Source organism: Dendrobates tinctorius, unplaced genomic scaffold (genome assembly GCF_039654945.1).
Source record: "Dendrobates tinctorius isolate UK_male_01 unplaced genomic scaffold, ASM3965494v1 ptg000111l, whole genome shotgun sequence".
NCBI lineage: Eukaryota > Metazoa > Chordata > Amphibia > Anura > Dendrobatidae > Dendrobates > Dendrobates tinctorius.
The window spans coordinates 32,196,769-32,218,423 of NW_027361779.1; the positions used below are offsets into that span (position 1 = coordinate 32,196,769).

General features: G+C 46.1%; 1 protein-coding gene across 3 annotated transcripts in view; it reads left to right on the forward strand.

Moving 5' to 3' along the window:
* SNX14 (sorting nexin 14) overlaps window positions 1-21,655 on the forward strand; it is a 159,322-nt gene that overhangs the window by 58,732 nt on the left and 78,935 nt on the right. For 2 of the 3 annotated variants that reach the window (XM_073589635.1, XM_073589636.1), the window contains exons 6-9: window positions 9,485-9,572; window positions 12,940-13,024; window positions 13,888-14,044; window positions 16,160-16,235. In XM_073589635.1, the coding sequence (XP_073445736.1) occupies window positions 9,485-9,572; window positions 12,940-13,024; window positions 13,888-14,044; window positions 16,160-16,235 (406 nt within the window). The remainder of the gene's footprint in view (window positions 1-9,484; window positions 9,573-12,939; window positions 13,025-13,887; window positions 14,045-16,159; window positions 16,236-21,655) is intronic. The other variant, XM_073589637.1, reaches the window with a different exon arrangement.

Below are 21,655 nucleotides of genomic sequence, written 5' to 3' on the forward strand. Positions count from 1 at the left end.
TTTCTTATATAACTCCAGCAGTCCATGCGGTTTATTAAGCATCATAAACTGTGAATCAACAACAGAAAATTCATATCAACAGCATAGCGTCCATGACAGAGCTCCACTCGGTTAACCCTGTAGTCACACAAGTCATGCAATGTCCAATACGCAGGCTCCCTAGCCTCACCCCGTTGCCGGGTTACCTCATAGTTGCTTTACCACACTGCAGATGTCCATTCCCTCCCCTGGGAACTCTCAGGCACTTGCAGCCATTCAACACAGCGTCCCCACATGCTGTTAGGAAGGCAGCCACATCTTCCTCATTCGGTCTCACGTCAGCTGAGATGAGACCTTTCATACGGACCAACCGGGTCCAAGCATTCACTCATGTGACCTACCCTGGCCACCTTATATGGTCCGTAGCCACGCCCACCGGGTCACATGGCTATGACCTCATCACAGGTCCTACAAGCATTCATACATTCTTTACTATGGCGTTCTAGACACACCCCTGGGTGGATTTGTAGGTAGCTGGTCTCACCAGCTACCTGGAACGCTCTCCCTGACACAGTGTAACAGAAGCTCAGCAGTACCTCTGCTGACCAACACACATGTTCAAGCTTCCATCCCAAGGCCACCCACCTTGAGATACTTAACGGTCATTCAACATCCTGCCACTCATCCTCTCTCCTGGGACACCCACACAGCGCCCCCTAACGGACACAGTGGTCACTACACCACAATATATAAAACTGAATGTATGTATGTGTGTTTCACCAACCAATCACGAAGCATCTTTCATTTCACCAGTGCTGTTCAAAAGAAGCTGAGCTGTGATTGGTTGCTATGAGCAACAGTTTTCCTTGCAACCAATCACTAAGCATCTCTCATTTCACCAGAGCTGGTTAAAAGAAGCTGAGCTGTGATTGGTTGCTATGAGCAAGTTTTCCCACTTGACAACACCTCAGCATACACTGACTGGGTGGGAGAAATCTGGCATCCCTAGGAACATAAGCTCCCAGCCATTGTCTGCCCCACAGAAAGGAGCACAGAGCACTTTGATTTTGACCCCAGGCCTCTCTTAAAGGGATCCCCGGTATGGAAGTTAAAAACTATGCACTCAGCTCTGTGGTTCTAACACCAGGGTCTCTTAACCCCTTACCTACAATTGACGTAATATTCCGTCCATGTGACCATGGACCTAATTACCATGGACGGAATATTACGTCATCTCGATCAGCGGCGCCCACGTGGTGAGCGCCGCTGATCGCGGCCGAGTGTCAGCTAATTATCATAGCTGACACCCGGCACAATGTGTCAGGGGCGGTCACGGACCGCCCCCGACACGTTAACCCCTTGCACACCGCGATCAAACGCGATCGCGGTGTACCGGGGGTTAAAGGGAAGCATCGGCAGGGAGGGGGCTCCCTCCGTGCTTCCCTGAGCCCCCCACGGCAGCGCAATGTGCAGCGCTGCTGTGGGGGGCTCTTTCCCTACAGGCCCCCGGATCCAAGATGGCGACGGGGGCCTGCAGGGAGCTGACTTCCTCACTGCCTGCAAAGCGCAGGCATGAGGAAGTCTGCAGCAGTGCCTGTGACAGATCGCTGATCTGTCACAGTGATCTGTGATGTGACAGATCAGCGATCTGTCACATGACAGTGATGTCCCACCTGGGACAAGGTAATAAAGTAAAAAAAAAAAAAAAAAGTGTTAAAAATAATTTAAAAAAAAAATCGCTAAATAAATTAGTAAAAAAAAAAAAAATATTCCCCAATAAATCCATTTTTTCAAAATAAAAAAAAAAACAAAAACAATAAAAGTACACATACTTGGTATCGCCGCGTCCGTAATGACCTGCCCTATAAAACTGTCCCATTAGTTAACCCCTTTAGCGAACCCCTTAAAAAATAAAAATAAAAAACGAAGCAAAAAATAATGATTTATTATCATACCACCGAACAAAAAGTGCAATAACGCGCGATCAAAAAGACGCATATAAATATGCATGGTACCGCTGAAAACGTCATCTTGTCCCGCAAAAAACGAGCCGCCATACAGCATCATCCGCAAAAAAATAAAAAAGTTATAGCTCGCAGAATAAAGCGATACAAAAATAATTATTTTTTATATAAAATTGTTTTCATTGCAAAAAACCGACAAAACATAAAAAAACGACCTAAATGAGGTATCGCTGTAACCGTACTGACCCGAAGAATAAAAACGCGTTATCAATTTTACCGCACGCGGAACGGTGTAAACGCACCCCCCAAAAGAAATTCATGAAACGCTGGTTTTTGTTCATTCTGCGTCCCAAAAATCGGAATAAAAAGCGATCAAAAAATGTCACGTGCCCGAAAATGGTACCAATAAAAACGTCAACTCGTCCCGCAAAAAATAAGACCTCACATGACTCGGTGGATCAAAATACGGAAAAATTATAGCTCACAATATGTGGTGATGCAAAAACTATTTTTACAATAAAAAGCGTCTTTTAGCGTGCGACAGCCGCCAAACATAAAAACCGCCATAAATCGTAAATCAAACCCCCCGTTATCACCCCCTTAGTTAGGGAAAAATAATAAAACTAAAAGAAAATGTATTTATTTCCATTTTCCCGCTAGGGTTAGGGTTAGGGCTAGGGCTCAGATTAGGGTTAGGGGTGTGTTGAGGTTAGGGTTGGAGTTATAATTGGGGGTTTCTACTGTTTGGGCACATCAGGTGCTCTCCAAAGGCAACATGGCGTCTGATCTCAATTCCAGCCAATTCTGCGTTGAAAAAGTCAAATGGTGCTCCTTCCCTTCCAAGCTCTGCCATGTGCACACACAGTGTTTTACCCCCACATGTAGGGTATCAGCCTACTCAGGACAAATTACAAAACAACTTTTGGGGTCCAATTTCTCCTGTTACCCTTAGGAAAATAAAAAATTGGGGGCAAAAATATAATTTTGCGGAAAAAAATGTTTTTTTTATTTTCACGCCCAGGCGTTATAAACTTCTGTGAAGCACTTGGGGGTTCAAAGTGCTCTCCACACATCTAGATAAGCTCCGTGGGGGGTCTAGTTTCCAAAATGGGGTCACTTGTGGGGAGTTTCAATAGTTTAGGTACATCAGGGGCTCTCCAAACGCACATGCCACCCGCATACCAATCCATCAAAGTCTGCATTCCAAAACGTCACTACTTCCCTTCCGAGCCCCGACGTGTGCCCATACAGTAGTTTTCTCCCACATTTGAGGTATCAGCGTACTCAGGACAAATTGGACAACAACTTTTGGGGTCCAATTTCTCCTGTTACCCTTGGGAAAATAAAAAAAATGGGGACTAAAAGATGATGTTTGTTGAAAAAATACGATATTTTTATTTTCACGCCCGGTCGTTATAAACTTCTGTGAAGCACTGGGGGGTTCAAAGTGCTCACCACACATCTAGATAAGTTCATTAGGGGGGTCTAGTTTCCAAAAAGGGGTCACTTGTGGGGGGTTTCCACTGTTTAGGTACATCAGGGGCTCTCCAAACGCAACATGACCCCCTCAGACCATTCCATCAAAGTCTGCATTCCAAAACGTCACTACTTCCCTTCCGAGCCCCGACGTGTGCCCATACAGTAGTTTTCTCCCACATATGAGGTATCAGCGTACTCAGGACAAATTGGACAACAACTTTTGGGGTCCAATTTCTCCTGTTACCCTTGGGAAAATTAAAAAATTGGGGACTAAAAGATCATGTTTGTGGAAAAAATACGATTTTTTTATTTTCACGCCCGGACGTTATAAACTTCAGTGAAGCACTGGGGGGTTCAAAGTGCTCACCACACATCTAGATAAGTTCCTTGGGGGGTCTAGTTTCCAAAATGGTGTCATTTGTGGGGGGTTTCTACTGTTTTGGTACATCAGGGGCTTTCCTAACGCGACATGGTGTCCGATCTCAATTCCAGCCAAAAACGTCAAATGGAGCTGCTTCCCTTCCGAGCTCTGCCATACGCCCAAATAGTGGTTTACACCCACATGTGGGGTATCAGCGTACTCAGGATAAATTGCACAATATCTTTTAGGGTCCTGTTACTTTTGGAAAAATAAGAATTGAGGGTGAAAAGATCATTTTTGTGGAAAAAATATGATTTTTTAATTGTACTGCTGTACGTTATAAACTTCTGTGAAGCCCTTGGGGGTTCAAAGTTCTCACCACACATCTAGATAAGTTCCTTGGGGGGTCTAGATTCCAAAATGGTGTCATTTGTGGGGGGTTTCCACTGTTTTGGTACATCAGGGGTTTTCCAATCGCGACATGGTGTCCGATCTCAATTCTAGCCAAAAACGTCAAATGGCGCTGCTTCCCTTCCGAGCTCTGCTATGCGCCCAAATAGTCATTTACACCCACATATGGGGTATCAGCGTACTCAGGACAAATTGCACAATAACTTTTAGGGTCCTGTTACCCTTGGAAAAATAAAAATTCGGGGTGAAAAGATCATTTTTGTGGAAAAAATATGATTTTTTAATTGTACCGCTGTACGTTATAAACTTCTGTGAAGCCCTTGTGGGTTCAAAGTTCTCACCACATATCTAGATAAGTTCCTTGGGGGGTCTAGTTTCCAAAATGGGGTCACTTGGGGGGGTTTCCACTGTTTAGGTACATCAGGGGCTCGCCAAACGTGACATGGCGTCCGATCTGAATTCCAGCCAATTTTGCATTGAAAAAGTCAAACGGCGCTCCTTCGATTCTGAGCTCTGCCATGCGCCGAAACAGTGGTTCCCCCCCACATATCAGGTATCAGCGTACTCAGGACAAATTGCACAATAACTTTTGCATTCCAATTTCTCCTTTTACCTTTGGTAAAATAAAGAAAATTGAACCTGAAGTATTTTTTTTGTGAAAAAAAGTTAAATGTTCATTTTTTTTTTAATATTCAAAAAATTCCTGTGACGCACCTAAAGGGTTAATAAACTTCTTGAATGTGGTTTTAAGCACCTTAAGGGGTGCAGTTTTTAGAATGGTGTCACTTTTGGGTATTTTCTATCATATAGACCCCTCAAAGTGGCTTCAAATGTGAAGTGGTCCCTAAAAATAAAATGGTGTTGCAAAAATGAGAAATCGCTGGTCAATTTTTAACCCTTATAACTTCCTAACAAAAAAAAATTTTGGTTCCAAAATTGTGCTGATGTAAAGTAAACATGTGGGAAATGTTATGTATTAAGTTTTTTGTGTGCCGTATCGCTGTGATTTAAGGGCATAAAAATTCAAAGCTGGAAAATTGCGAAATTTTCAAAATTTTCGCCAAATTTCCGTTTTTTTCACAAATAAACGCAAGTTATTTGAATGCAATTTTACCACTAACATGAAGTACAATATGTCACGAGAAAGTCAGAATCACCGGGATCCATGAAAGCGTTCCAGAGTTATGACCTCATAAAGGTACAGTGGTCAGAATTGTAAAAATTGGCCCGGTAGTTATCGTGCAAACCACCCTTGGTAGTGAAGGGGTTAAAGGGATCATTGGTATGGAAGTTAGGGCAAATCCACTCTGTGATTTGGTACAGACCCCAGGCCTTTCTTAAAAGGATCTCCAGTATGGAAGTCAGGGCAAATCCATCCAGCCCTTTGGTTCTGACCCAGACCTCTCTTAAAGGGATCCCCGGTATGGAAGCCTGGGCAATTGCCTTGAAATGCTCTGGTACTGACTCCAGGCTCTCTTAAAGGGATCTCCTGTGTGCAAGGCAAATCCACTGAGCGCTCTGGTTCTGATCCCAGGCTCTCTTAAAGGGATCCATGGTATGTAAGTCAGGGCAAATCCACTCTGCGCTCTGATTCTGACTCCAGGCCTCTCTTAAAGGGATCTCCGGTATGGAATTCAGGGCTATTGCCTTCAAATGCTCTGGTACTGACCCTAGGCTCTCTTAAAGGGATCTCCTGTATGCAAGTCAGGGCAAATCCACTCTGCTCTTTGGTACTGACCCCAGGCCTCTCTTAAAGGCATCTCCGGTATGGAAGTTAGGGTAAATCCCTCAGCGCTCTGATTCTCACCCCAGGCCTCTCTTAAAGGGATCCCTGGTATGGAAATTAGGACCGTTCCACTCGGTGCTCTGGTTCTGACATGGAAAAAGGTTGTCCAGCTCCACGATGTAGTGAAAACAAATTTCTTTTATTCACTTCAATCGATACAGGGTAGAGGTTAAAATGCCAGCATAGAAGATATAGATGCTTGCGTTCTCAATGCGTTTCTGATGTCTTAGTCACTATGCCCCGGCAGCGACGCACTCTTCAGATAGTATCTTATAAAACAGTTTTTATCCTTGGGTGATTTGCATCACATACCTTCTGTTTCAGTCATATGGGTGGTGCTCACAACTGCTTTTGTCCCCTGATGAATCCCACATAGGGAACAAACGCATTGGGAGGTGGTCATGAGAAAGACACCTTTACTTGGTTTCGAAAACAAGATGAAGGTTAGGCTTTTATCTGTGCCCCGATTTTTTGTGAATCTGAGAAGGATCAGTATCTGATGCCTGAGAATTTATCTACTGCATTTGGGTGAGACGGTTCTTTTTTTTCCCTCAAGTATATAGGGACACATGGCGCATGTTGTGTTCCACCATACTAGCTTTGAGATAATCGCTCTGATCGGTATATCTACCCAAAGCCCATATTTGTTTTAGGTGTTGCTTGAAAAGAGATGATGCATATGCAACACCTCTCTGTATTGTAACGTCCACACCTGCCCACCTGTGGCTAATAGTCAGGTGTGCTTGGTTTCTGTTTGTGTCTTTTTTTTTTTAAAGATGTTAAAAAGAAGTTAGGTTTCAAAATTTAGCAGCAATTTTTTTTAGGAGATTTAAAAAAATAAATAAAATACAGTTTTTTGTTTTTTTTTAGTGATTTACTTTAGAATTTAAGTGATTTTAAGGGAATTATTTATTGGGAAAAAAAGTGATAACATTTTAAAACCCATACCCCTCAACATATTCAAAACTGCTGTCAGGTAGTTTAACCTTTGACTTGCTTTTCAGGATTGAATGCAAAATGGAGTGACAAGACTGAAAAAAATGTATTTTTACCACTAAAGTGTTACTAACATCTGAACAGGCCACTGTAGCTGTCAGACTCTAAGGCTGTTAATTGGCTCCTTATTAACATAGCAACCATCTGGACCACACAATCATGATCTCAGAAGGGAACCCTACACTCTATTAAGCATCTAGATGCCAGTTTCACTATTGATAGTCGCATCTAGGTGCTTAAGCGGCTGTGGTCAGTCCCAGTAACAGTTGTGGCAGAGACCCCATGTGTTCAGCTGACAGCTACAACATTTTTACCTGTCGGATGCTATTCTCTTATTTCAAGCCAGCTAAAAGGCATATGGGTGATAATGAAGGGTTTAAAGAGAACCTCTTACCAGTTTAGGCCAATGTGAAGTGTGACGGATCGCACGGGAAGGAGTGTGTCGACTCCACTCACCTCTGGGGAGGGGAGAGAAGGCCCCGGCAGGGATCGGCTCTCTGGCGCCGCCACTTGCCCCAGGTCAGTCAGGGACTGCACTGAGGGCCTTATAGGTATGAGTTATTGCGATGCTCCCAGTGAGGGGGGAAATACATCACCGGTCCAGGCTGTCGAGATATATATATATATATATATATATATATATATATATATATATATATATACACACACCTCCCGGCCGTCACTGTTAGGGTTCCTCACTAACACAGTACGGTATGCTGCCACCAGTTCCTCGTTCAATATAAGCTTCGTCTGACAATGGCAGAGGGAGTCACACACCCCTATAATTAGCTATACTAAAAAACCTGACCAGCACCTTCCAAGTGTGAATAGGTGCAAGCTGCAGTGACTGCAAAACATATATGAAAAAAGGCACAGCAGCACCCTGTGAATGCCAAGACATGTGATGTCAATGGAAATAAAAACTTCCAAACGGTCTGTCCCTCAGTAACTCAGCAAGATGTACTTACAAAAGTGAAGGTGCCACTTTCCGGTTAAAAAAAAAACCTGCCAGTTGCCCATTCACTTGTAGGCTTGCAGCCCAGGAGAGACATGTTTGTCCATTATAGCAGGTTTTTTTTAACCGTAAAGTGGCACCTTCGCTTTTGTAAGTACATCTTGTATAGATATATATAATCACAAATATATAAATATACGTTCAGGAGTGAATTAGGAGGGTAGTTTGCAAACAGGTTGCAATTACTGTGTTATGTAGCATGTGACCACAGGGAGGCACTGACGGATTACTGGTCCAAATCTTTGTTACGTGATTCTCTGACCGCGTCAGCTAACGGGCCTTCTGCCGGTAGAAAGACTCAGTCCAAAATGAGGAGCTGCCTATTATCCCCTAGGCTGCTCCCTCTCGCATGCTGTGCCAGCCCCTGGCCTGGGCAGCCTCCCTCCTCCCATATCTGAGAGTATGGTTTTCCAGGCAGAACCGTGGATGCCCATAACTTTCCGCCTGAGGGTCTAACTAAAACGGCAGTGGCGCCACTGGGTTCTGCTGGATTTTATCTGTGCAGGGAGACCAAATATGCCTATCATATGTAATTCCTGGTAGCTATACTTTATAACTCAATAACGCAGAGTTCTACAGGTGACTGCAGGGTACGGGCGGTGTGGGGGAAGGAATGCCGATTCTGATTATGTGCTTGTCTAGGCTAAGAGGTATTGCATTCTGTTATATTGGGTCATTTTCCAGATTCAGTATCTCAAAGCCTTGCGCTGGTCTGGGATCTGTGGTGCCACGATGTCTGCCTGTGGCTTGAGTCAAACAAAGGACTCCAGTTGGACCCTTATGATAATTGCTGAACTTGGTGCTGGGAGACACAGGGTCTATGCTCTCCACCCCCCACCCCCCCCCCCCAGAGTGAGCTTCAAAGGCCTATTTGCTTGAGCTAATTAAATGAAAACATTGCGCTGCTCTGTCCAAGGAAGTGCCTTTACTGGATAATGAGGTCCCATTGAGTGAGGTGTATTTGACTTCCCTTATGGCCTGGGGGAATGCCAAGGGTGGGGACTGAGTTTAGAGAAAGTATTTTTGGGCCAAACTGCATCTGACAAGGATTTCCATCAGATATTAAAATAATATCAATTAGATATAATTTTCCCATATCTCGCATGAAGTAAACCCTCAATCCGACCTTTAGGAGAAGAAAAATAACTTTTATTATACTCACCTGTGAGGTGGTTCGGTCCGGGGGGGTCTCAGGGCTTGGTCCGGTCCTGCGCCTCCTATCTTCTTACAATCCCCGTCGTCCTGCTCGCATCATGTGGATGATGCATCCCTACGTTATCCACACAATCTCCTCGGCAACGCGCTCCTGCGCAGGCGTACTTCTCTGACCTGTTGAGGGGCTTATCTTCATCATTATAGAATTCTGTAAATCAGCCCTGAAAGGTGGTGGCCTTACTTCATATTGGCCGAGTCTTTAGTGTTTTTTGTATTCTAAACATGTGAAGGATTTCTTTGCAATATCAAAGTAATAATTTTTTTTTAACTTATGACAGTCACATAACTGAAGATGAATCTTCCGTGGATGAACTGAGGTTGACATTGAGATTCTTTGCGTCAGTTCTTGTGCGAAGAATACAAAAGGTGATCACATGATTATTTTTTTTTTTTTTACGTTTCTCATGCATTAATAGGGCTATTAAATTATGATGTACAATAAAAAAATATATTGTAGTTCTGTGTTAGCCAGAAAAATCGTAAATTCTGTTATTTCCAAAAAGACAATAGTATTCTAGGTGTCATACATTTATTGGCTAATCGGAATCAACTGTGATCCCATGCTGTCCTGTCTGTATCCCCTCTCTATCTCCAGGAGCTGTGGTATGATCAGATCATGTCCCTGTACGGTCAGACACAGCCATTAGACAGTACACAGCTAGGGCACATTTATAAGATTATCTCAGCACAGGGACATTTTTAAACATCCAATTGTGGAGTTTATTATTATTACATTATATGTTGCTTGACATTTTTTTTTTGCTGTGGTGGCTATTAATAAATCAAATGTTACTCATCCACCCTGATGTTTGCAGCACTGACGTCATGTGAGACTTGGTCAGAGCTTCTGAGCTCAGTGATTGATTGACTGCAGCACTATGTTAGCACTGCAAACAAACAATAGGGACTGCAGCAGCAGCTGTGAGCTGGCATTGGACCCAGGGACAGTCATTAACAGCTTGGGCGTTTACATACGTCCAGGTTGGTAAGGACATACTGACCTTGGACGTATGGATACGCCCTAGCTTTAGTGTCCGGTGATCGCATTAAGGCATATGTTGAATCTTGCAGCAGGGCACCGGGAGGTGTTGTCACAGGGGGAGGGAGATGTGGCGCTTCTCCCCAACAACTATGATCTCTGTGATTGGCTGTTCAATTCTGAACAGCCAATGACAACGATTTCAGTGTTTCAGCCAATGAAAGTGCCTGAAACAGTGGCAATGCTAGCGTTACCAGGCCCAGTACCGTTTGGTACTATAGGACAATGATGTCGATTGCACCAGAGTGCAGAAACGCGATTTGGCACCACAAAGACCATTCATTGTGCTGTTCTGTCGTACAGTGTTGGGCCTTATGGTGCCACAGACTTTTTCAATCCTGTACCATCATTGCTGGTTGTGCTGCTGCTGTTCTTTAACCTAGAAAGAAGACATTCCTGATTCCTAACTTTCTATCCCTAAGCCTTTCCCCACCCTTCCTTCTGCCACTGAGCGCTGATCAGTACTTGATCGCTTGATTTTTGGCATTTTTTTTGTTTGTGCGTCCTGCCGCCACTGAGCGGCACCCATGCTCGCTGTTTTCTAGGATAATAAAACTTAAAAAGAAAAAAAAAAAGTTTTACATGTTTCAATAGTCTAAATGGGAGACTACAAGCTGCAGTTGTTTGATCGGCTCTGCTACATACAGGCGATGATCATATTAAACTGTACCACACATTGATGGAATACTAAATTAATTTCTGACTTGCACAACTCATGGTTGCCATCCTGATGCACTCTACTCGCATATGCCAGCTTGATGCATGCTGCAGAACTCACGTATGCCAACCTGACTTACACTACACCACTTGCATATGCCAACTGTATGCACTCTACATAACTCCCGTATGCCAATTTAACGTATACTACACAACTCCCGTATGCCAACCTGACGCGCTCTACACTACTCACATATGCCAACTTGGATGCACTCTTCACAACTTGCATATGCCGCTACATTATAATATTCACATACCAGGAAACACTAGATTAATTTCAATATAGGGTCACTTGTGGGGGGTTTCAACTGTTTAAGCACATGAAGGGCTCTCCAAAAGCTGCATGACATTCGCAGACCAGTCTCTCAAAGTCTGCATTCCAAAAAGTCACTCCTTCCCTTCTGAGCGCTGCTGTACGCCCAAACAGTAGTTTCTCCTCACATATGGGGTATCTGCATGCTCAGGAGAATTTGCACAACAAATTTGGGGTCCATTTTCTCCTATTACCCTTGTGAAATAAAAAAAAAAAGTTGTGGAAAAAAAATTAAATGTTCATTTTTTCCTTTCACATTGCTTCAGTTCATGTCAAGCATCTGAAAGGTTAATAAACTTCCTGATTTGTGGTTTTGAGCACCTTGAGGGGTGCAGTTTTTAGAATGGTGTCACTTTTGGGTATTTTCTGTTATCTAGGACCTCCAAAGCCACTTCAAATGTGATGTGGTCTCTAAGGCCGGTTTCACATTAGCGCTTTTTCAGCGCGCGCACGGCCGGGGGTAGCTCCGCCCCCGAGCCGGCTCTCTGCCCGGCGTGCCCGCCCCTTGCTTGTAGCGCCGCCTACTAGCGGACAGCGGCGCCTGCGATCGGCGCACCCTATCTTTAGCATAGGGTGCGCAGATCGTGCGCAGGCCGTGCGCTAGTTGCGCTTTGACCTGTGCTGCGCACTTTTGACGGTGCGCCGTGCGCGCCAAAATCAAACTTTTCGGATTTTGGCGCGCACGGCGCACCTTCAAAAGTGCGCAGCACAGGTCAAAGCGCAACTAGCGCACGGCCTGCGCACGATCTGCGCACCCTATGCTAAAGATAGGGTGCGCCGATCGCAGGCGCCGCTGTCCGCTAGTAGGCGGCGCTACAAGCAAGGGGCGGGCACGCCGGGCAGAGAGCCGGCTCGGGGGCGGAGCTACCCCCGGCCGTGCGTGCGCTGTAAAAGCGCTAATGTGAAACCGGCCTAAGAAAAATGGTTTTGTAAATTTTGTTGGAAAAATGAGAAACACATATATCTTCCTAAGAAAAAAATTATGTTCCAAAAATTGTACTGATGTAAAGTATTCATGTGGGAAATGTTTTTAACTATTTTGTGTGACATAACTCTCTGGCAAAAATTAAAAATTTGAAAATGTCAATAATTTTCAACACTATCATGAAGTACAATATTTCACAAAGAAATGGCCTCAGAATCAGTGGGATTCGTTGAAGCGTTCCTGAGTTATTACCACATAAAGTGACACTGGTCCAAATTGTAAACTTTGGCCTGGTCAGGAAGGTGAAAATGGGCTTGGGGGATGAATGGGTTAATACTTGGGTTTGGTTCTAAAAGGTGACAACCCTTTCATAAAGCTACATTGATCATAAGATTAAAAAAAAAAAAAAAAAAAAAAAAGTTACGGCTCTGAGAATGTGTCCTTACAAATAATTATTTGGAAAAAGTAGCTTTTATTGTGTATTGTGAGCTTGCCCTTCACAACACAGCACTAGCTGCGAGACTGGAAGCTCCTTCCGTGTGTTGGGTAAAGCCTATCCTTGAGGTACCAGCGCCGACACTGATCTTACAATGGTGGTACCCTTGGTAATTGAAGCATATTGGGAAGTTGTTTCTATATAAAGTGCATTCAAAGATTTTTTTTTTTTTTTTATCTATTTTTTTAGCAAGATAACCTTTCCTAAAGTGCAGATTACAAAAAAATGTTTTCTCATTTCTAGGTGGATATTCCATTTGTTATAACGAGAAAACTATTAAAAGCTGCTATGAAGCATATTGAAATCATTTCGAAAGCCAGACAAAAAGGTAAATTGGCTATATGTGACATCTCCCAGTCATCCCTCTTTTTAATTTCATGATTAGGGCATTTTATGTACACTTCAAAAACTCTAGGTTCCCAGAAGTTAACATTTAATAGCTGCTGCCCAATCTGTCTACAGCATGTATCAGCCACTGCCTGGACTTTGCTCTGAAGCGCTGCTGCAATGTGGACTGAGCCACACTGTACACTAGTTGCCTGTGTGACTACTGTACAGTGCGGCTCAGTCCACATTGCAGCAGCGCTTCGGTGGCTGAGATTGTACAGCCAGTGGCTGATTCATGCTGCAGATGGATTGGGCAGCATGTATCAAGTGTTAGGTTCTGGGAACCTATAGGGATGTAATTCAATTTCAGGACTTGATCTGGAGAAGTTACTTAGATTTTGGAGAAGGCGTCCTACATGTTTCTAAAGTTGTCTGTGCATGAACCCTCTGAACTGTACAGTGCTGCAGAATATGTTGGTGCTAGATAAATAAAATTATTATTTTTAGATTGATTAGAGAGACAGAAATAAGAATGGGTGCTGGGCCTAGCTTTATAATCAACCCTGAAAACAACACTGTGCCAGGTGAGCGAGCTCAAATATATTGTATGTATGATGGGCACACTCGTGGCTATTCATTTTGCATCGACCTTTTGGTATGGTATGGCGAAACAAGTGCTCACTTACATTTATAAACCGATTAGAATTGAGGGATGCAGAGAACCACGGTGTGTTGTGATGGACAATGTCCTCAGACTGTTGTACTGGAACTACAGATCTAACATACTGTAACGGTTGGGGAGACGCTATTGGTTGAAATCGTTAATTTTTTAATACCTTTTTTTCATTTTTATATTTCAATTAGTAAAAAACTCAGAGTTTTTGCAGCAGGCCGCACTCGAGGAATATGGACCTGATCTTCATGTTGCACTGAGAAGTCGCAGAGATGAACTTTGCTACCTCAGAAAACTCACTGAACTTCTTTTCCCATTTATTCTACCACCAAAAGCCACAGAGAGCAGGTGAATTTTCAGTCTTGTCCTAACTGACAACATCCTCCTTACAGTTTGTGTTGGTTATGATCAGATCTTCCTAGATGTGCAATGGGATATTTTGTGGTTTGTTAATGCCAATATTTTAGTACTCTTTCTTGGCAGTCCACTTTGCGGTAAACGCAATCCCCTCTCTAAGGTTAGCTGCTCTGGCAACCAGTGAACTTTCATGATTTCAGCTCCTGAGACCCCTAGCAAGTTGCCAGTGTCTGTATATTCCCCCAACTACTGTCTATTGATATGTATGTAATGCACTGATGGGTCAGACCACAGTGACTGGAGCCGCTCTTACACTCATTGCTCTGTGCTCTGCTTTCGTGATGTCTACAGTGGGGAAAAAAAGTATTTAGTCAGTCAGCAATAGTGCAAGTTCCACCACTTAAAAAGATGAGAGGCGTCTGTAATTTACATCATAGGTAGACCTCAACTATGGGAGACAAACTGAGAAAAAAAATCCCGAAAATCACATTGTCTGTTTTGTTTTCATTTTATTTGCATATTATGGTGGAAAATAAGTATTTGGGCAGAAACAAGCAATCAAGATTTCTGTCTCTCACAGACCTGTAACTTCTTCTTTAAGAGTCTCCTCTTTCCTCCACTCATTACCTGTAGTAATGGCACCTGTTTAAACTTGTTATCAGTATAAAAAGACACCTGTGCACACCCTCAAACAGTCTGACTCCAAACTCCACTATGGTGAAGACCAAAGAGCTGTCAAAGGACACCAGAAACAAAATTGTAGCCCTGCACCAGGCTGGGAAGACTGAATCTGCAATAGCCAACCAGCTTGGAGTGAAGAAATCAACTGTGGGAGCAATAATTAGAAAATGGAAGACATACAAGACCACTGATAATCTCCCTCGATCTGGTGCTCCACGCAAAATCCCACCCCGTGGGGTCAGAATGATCACAAGAACGGTGAGCAAAAATCCCAGAACCACGCGGGGGGACCTAGTGAATGAACTGCAGAGAGCTGGGACCAATGTAACAAGGCCTACCATAAGTAACACACTACGCCACCATGGACTCAGATCCTGCAGTGCCAGACGTGTCCCACTGCTTAAGCCTGTACATGTCCGGGCCCGTCTGAAGTTTGCTAGAGAGCATTTGGATGATCCAGAGGAGTTTTGGGAGAATGTCCTATGGTCTGATGAAACCAAACTGGAACTGTTTGGTAGAAACACAACTTGTCGTGTTTGGAGGAAAAAGAATACTGAGTTGCATCCATCAAACACCATACCTACTGTAAAGCATGGTGGTGGAAACATCATGCTTTGGGGCTGTTTCTCTGCAAAGGGGCCAGGACGACTGATCCGGGTACATGAAAGAATGAATGGGGCCATGTATCGTGAGATTTTGAGTGCAAACCTCCTTCCATCAGCAAGGGCATTGAAGATGAAACGTGGCTGGGTCTTTCAACATGACAATGATCCAAAGCACACCGCCAGGGCAACGAAGGAGTGGCTTCGTAAGAAGCATTTCAAGGTCCTGGAGTGGCCTAGCCAGTCTCCAGATCTCAACCCTATAGAAAACCTTTGGAGGGAGTTGAAAGTCCGTGTTGCCAAGCGAAAAGCCAAAAACATCACTGCTCTAGAGGAGATCTGCATGGAGGAATGGGCCAACATACCAACAACAGTGTGTGGCAACCTTGTGAAGACTTACAGAAAACGTTTGACCTCTGTCATTGCCAACAAAGGATATATCACAAAGTATTGAGATGAAATTTTGTTTCTGACCAAATACTTATTTTCCACCATAATATGCAAATAAAATGAAAAAAAAACAGACAATGTGATTTTCTGGATTTTTTTTTCTCAGTTTGTCTCCCATAGTTGAGGTCTACCTATGATGTAAATTACAGACGCCTCTCATCTTTTTAAGTGGTGGAACTTGCACTATTGCTGACTGACTAAATACTTTTTTTCCCCACTGTATATGGCACATGTGCAAAAATTATATCCAGGAAATAAACCATTTAAATGTCTCTAGTAGTAGCAGTATAATATTTCTGAAGCAAAATTCTTTTTTTCTCAAGTATGCAGTGTCCATTTCTAATACCACGTTTTTGTATGTTAATTATTGCAGACCTTTGACATTGCTTCTGAGAGAGATTCTTTCTGGTTCTGTGTTCCTCCCCTCAATGGACTTCTTGGCTGATCCAGTAGGTTTCTATAAATGTATTGCAGATTTATTAGTTTGTAGGTGTTGGTAATATTATTTGCTCATATGGTAATATAAATCTTTGCATTGAAAAAATAGCGAACAAAATCTGGAGGAGATGCAGAGATCTACAGCTCAGGTGCGAGAATCCGTCCACCGGACAACTGTCAGTAGTATACTCCACAATTCTGGCCTTCTATGGAAGAGTGACAAGAGGAAAGACATTTTTTCAAGCAAGGCACAAGATATCCCATTCACAGTGTACACAAAGCCATCTACAAAAGTGTACCCCAAAAAAGAGCATTACAGTAGTGTTCAAAATAATAGCAGTCCAATATGACTAACCCGATTTAATCACTGTAGTTGGAATAAATTCTATTCCCATATGTCAAACAGTGTACCAGTCGGTGCATTAGAGTCTAAAAAAAACCCAACAGACTCCGCATTCATGATCTGCATGTTTTTGAGTCTGTGTATTAGAATAATTAATTGAAAGTCTGTGTGTTCAAAATAATATCAGTGTGGAGCTGAATTAGTGAGGTCAATCGTGTGAAGAAACAGGTGTGAATCAGGAGGCCCTTATTTAAGGGTGAAGCCAGGACATGCTGTTCATGCATTTCTCCTTGAAAGCCTGAGAAATATGGGTCGTTTGAGACATTGTTGACAGGCTGTTAAGCTAAAATGATCTCCAAAGCTTTAAGGCTGTGTGCCACGTAATCGTTTTTTTCCCGTTTTCTAAGCGTTTTTACTGGTAAAAACGCTTAAAAAGCGCTTAAAAGAAGCATCCCATTAATTTTAATGCATTCTGCACTTTTTGTGCACATTGATGCGTTTTTTCCGCGAAAAAAACGCATCGCGGTAAAAAACGCAGCAAGCTCATTAATTTTGCGGAAAAGTCTGCTTTTTTAGCTATTTTCTATGAGACTGGTGACACGCGGAAAAAAAGCATAAAAAAGTGCGTTATTTGCTCAAAAAGCGTGCGGAAAAAAACGCGCGTTTTCTGGGGAGGAGTCCGGTTTTCATGCAGAAATTTTCTGCATACGTGGGTACATAACCGAGAATGGAAAGCCAAACCATAGAGACGTGGAAGAAAGCGGAAGACTGCCATTTCAATGGATGGAAGAACAGTCAGAATGGCAAAGGCTCAGCCAATGATCAGCCCAGGATGATCAAAGACAGTCTCAAGTTACCTGTGAGGACTGTGACAGACGCCTGTTTGAAGCTAAACTCTTAGCAAGAAGTCCCCGCAAAGTCCTACTATTAAAAATAACATGTACTGAAGTGGATACAATTTGCCAAAGAACACATCACCTGGCCTAAAGAGAAATGGAGAAACATTTTGTTGACTGATGAAAGTAAAATTGTTCTTTTTGGGTCCAAGGACCGCAGACAGTTTGTCAGACGACCCCCAAACTCTGCATTCAACCCCCCACAGTATACTCTGGTCAGTGAAGCATGGTGGGGCAAACATCATGATATGGGCATGTTTCTCTTAGGCTACTTTCACACATCCGTTTTTTTTAAATTCGGCACGATGCAGCGAAAATTGTGAAAACCGGATTCCGAATTGGATCCGTTTTTTTCACATAGAATGTAATGATCGCCGCATCGTGCCGGATGGACATGCCGCGCCTCCGGGTTTTGCCGGATACGGCAAACATGCGCCGTCTGGCCTCTGCAAAAAACGTTCCCTGCTACGTTTTTTTGCAGCGCCGGAACGGCTTTTCAAACAGCGCATGCCCGGGCACTGTGAGTTTTAACCCCACAAGTGCCCGGCACGCATCTCTCTCTCTCGCTCTCCCCTCTCTCTATACGCTCCATACCTCTCTCTGGCTGCTCTCTCGTCCCCCACTCTCTCAATTCAAATTCAAATAGGCTTTATTGGCAGGACCAAAATACAATTAGTGTTGCCAAAATAAGAAAAGAAGTGTGGCAGGGGAGTGGATTAGGGTAGTGGGGATGTGGTGTTGGGGGCAAAATTTGGGGAGTGATTGTGCATATGGAGGTCTTTAGATCCTCTCATCTTATGACATGTGGTGACATATTGGGCGGCGACCTCCACCATTGATTCTTCTTCCCCCAGTAGGATGCAGAGTTTCCTCTCCTCGTCCATGGATGGGAAGTCTGGGGTATGGGTGGTAAGTTTCTGGAAGTGGGAGTCCCTCACTGCTGAGTATTTGTTGCAGTGCAGCAGGAAATGCACCTCATCTTCCAGAGCCCCCTGCTGGCAGTGCTGGCGCAGTCTGTTCTCTCGTGGCTTGAATGTCTGTCGGTGCCGTCCTGTTTCCACCTCTAGGTTGTGGGTGCTTAATCTGTATATACTCAAGGTCTGCCTGTCTTTGGGGTGGCGTAGCCTTTCCAGGTATGGAGCCAGTGTGTAGTCCTCTCTCTGGCTGCTCTCTGTCTCTGGCTGCTCTCGTCCCCCGCTCTCTCTCTGGCTGCTCTCTCGTCCCCCGCTCTCTCTCTCTGGCTGCTCTCTCGTCCCCCGCTCTCTCTCTGGCTGCTCTCTCGTCCCCCGCTCTCTCTCTCTCTCTGGCTGCTCTCTCGTCCCCTGCTCTTTCGTCCCCCGCTCTTTCGTCCCCCGCTCTCTCTCTGGCTGCTCTCTCGTCCCCCGCTCTCTCTGGCTGCTCTCTCGTCCCCCGCTCTCTCTGGCTGCTCTCTCGTCCCCCGCTCTCTCTGGCTGCTCTCTCGTCCCCCGCTCTCTCTGGCTGCTCTCTCGTCCCCCGCTCTCTCTGGCTGCTCTCTCGTCCCCTGCTCTCTCTGGCTGCTCTCTCGTCCCCCGCTCTCTCTGGCTGCTCTCTCGTCCCCCGCTCTCTCTGGCTGCTCTCTCGTCCCCCGCTCTCTCTGGCTGCTCTCTCGTCCCCCGCTCTCTCTGGCTGCTCTCTCGTCCCCCGCTCTCTCTGGCTGCTCTCTCGTCCCCCGCTCTCTCTGGCTGCTCTCTCGTCCCCCGCTCTCTCTGGCTGCTCTCTCGTCCCCCGCTCTCTCTCTCTGGCTGCTCTCTCGTCCCCCGCTCTCTCTCTCTGGCTGCTCTCTCGTCCCCCGCTCTCTCTCTCTGGCTGCTCTCTCGTCCCCCGCTCTCTCTCTCTGGCTGCTCTCTCGGCCCCCGCTCTCTCTCTCTGGCTGCTCTCTCGGCCCCCGCTCTCTCTCTCTGGCTGCTCTCTCGGCCCCCGCTCTCTCTCTCTGGCTGCTCTCTCGGCCCCCGCTCTCTCTCTCTGGCTGCTCTCTCGGCCCCCGCTCTCTCTCTCTGGCTGCTCTCTCGGCCCCCGCTCTCTCTCTGGCTGCTCTCTCGGCCCCCGCTCTCTCTCTCTCTGGCTGCTCTCTCGGCCCCCGCTCTCTCTCTCTCTGGCTGCTCTCTCGGCCCCCGCTCTCTCTCTCTCTGGCTGCTCTCTCGGCCCCCGCTCTCTCTCTCTCTGGCTGCTCTCTCGGCCCCCGCTCTCTCTCTCTCTGGCTGCTCTCTCGGCCCCCGCTCTCTCTCTCTCTGGCTGCTCTCTCGGCCCCCGCTCTCTCTCTCTCTGGCTGCTCTCTCGGCCCCCGCTCTCTCTCTCTCTGGCTGCTCTCTCGGCCCCCGCTCTCTCTCTCTCTGGCTGCTCTCTCGGCCCCCGCTCTCTCTCTCTCTGGCTGCTCTCTCGGCCCCCGCTCTCTCTCTCTCTGGCTGCTCTCTCGGCCCCCGCTCTCTCTCTCTCTGGCTGCTCTCTCGGCCCCCGCTCTCTCTCTCTCTGGCTGCTCTCTCGGCCCCCGCTCTCTCTCTCTCTGGCTGCTCTCTCGGCCCCCGCTCTCTCTCTCTCTGGCTGCTCTCTCGGCCCCCGCTCTCTCTCTCTCTGGCTGCTCTCTCGGCCCCCGCTCTCTCTCTCTCTGGCTGCTCTCTCGGCCCCCGCTCTCTCTCTCTCTGGCTGCTCTCTCGGCCCCCGCTCTCTCTCTCTCTGGCTGCTCTCTCGGCCCCCGCTCTCTCTCTCTCTGGCTGCTCTCTCGGCCCCCGCTCTCTCTCTCTCTGGCTGCTCTCTCGGCCCCCGCTCTCTCTCTCTCTGGCTGCTCTCTCGGCCCCCGCTCTCTCTCTCTCTGGCTGCTCTCTCGGCCCCCGCTCTCTCTCTCTCTGGCTGCTCTCTCGGCCCCCGCTCTCTCTCTCTCTGGCTGCTCTCTCGGCCCCCGCTCTCTCTCTCTCTGGCTGCTCTCTCGGCCCCCGCTCTCTCTCTCTCTGGCTGCTCTCTCGGCCCCCGCTCTCTCTCTCTCTGGCTGCTCTCTCGGCCCCCGCTCTCTCTCTCTCTGGCTGCTCTCTCGGCCCCCGCTCTCTCTCTCTCTGGCTGCTCTCTCGGCCCCCGCTCTCTCTCTCTCTGGCTGCTCTCTCGGCCCCCGCTCTCTCTCTCTCTGGCTGCTCTCTCGGCCCCCGCTCTCTCTCTCTCTGGCTGCTCTCTCGGCCCCCGCGCTCTCTCTCTCTGGCTGCTCTCTCGGCCCCCGCGCTCTCTCTCTCTGGCTGCTCTCTCGGCCCCCGCGCTCTCTCTCTCTGGCTGCTCTCTCGGCCCCCGCGCTCTCTCTCTCTGGCTGCTCTCTCGTCCCCCGCGCTCTCTCTCTCTCTCTCTGGCTGCTCTCTCTTCCCCCGCTTTCTCTCTCTCTCTCTGGCTGCTCTCTCTTCCCCCGCTTTCTCTCTCTCTCTCTGGCTGCTCTCTCGTCCCCCGCTCTCTCTCCGGCTGGCTCTCTCGTCCCCCGTTGCTGCGGCTCCTTTAAATGTTATCCAAGCCGCATCAGGCGCCGCATCTACATCCGGTGTCACCGCTGCAGGCCGGATCCGGCGGCCCGGCTTTTCGCCGCACGCCGCCGGACCCCTGACACCGGATGTGTGAAAGAGGCCTTACTGTGGTGCCGGATCTATTTACCGCATACCTGGGAACATGGACCAGTTTGCATATATAAAAATACTTGAAGAGGTCATGTTACCTTACGCTGAAGAGGAAATGCCCTTGACACCAGTAAACTAGCAAAATCTTGGTTCCAGCTCAACAAAATTGAGGTTATGCAGTGACCAGCCCAATCCCCGAACCTTAATCCAATGGCAAGACTTGAAAATTGCATTTCACAGACACTCTCCATCCAATGTCACTGAGCTAGAACAAGTTTGCAAAGAAGAATGGACAAAAATGTCAGCCTCTAGATGTGCAAAGAAGGTAGAGGCGTATCCCAAAAGGCTTGCAGCAGCAAAAGGTGGTCCTACAATGTATTGATTAAGGGGGGTCTGAATACAAATGCACGTCACAAATTTCAGTATGTTATAGTTTTTAAATATTTAGAAAACCATGTTCATTTCCTTTGACATTCACAAATACTTGATACTTTGTGTATATCACATAAAATCCCAATACAATGTATTTAAGTTAGATGGTGTAGCATGTTAAAATGTTGAAAAGTTCACAGGGTATGAATACTTTTTTA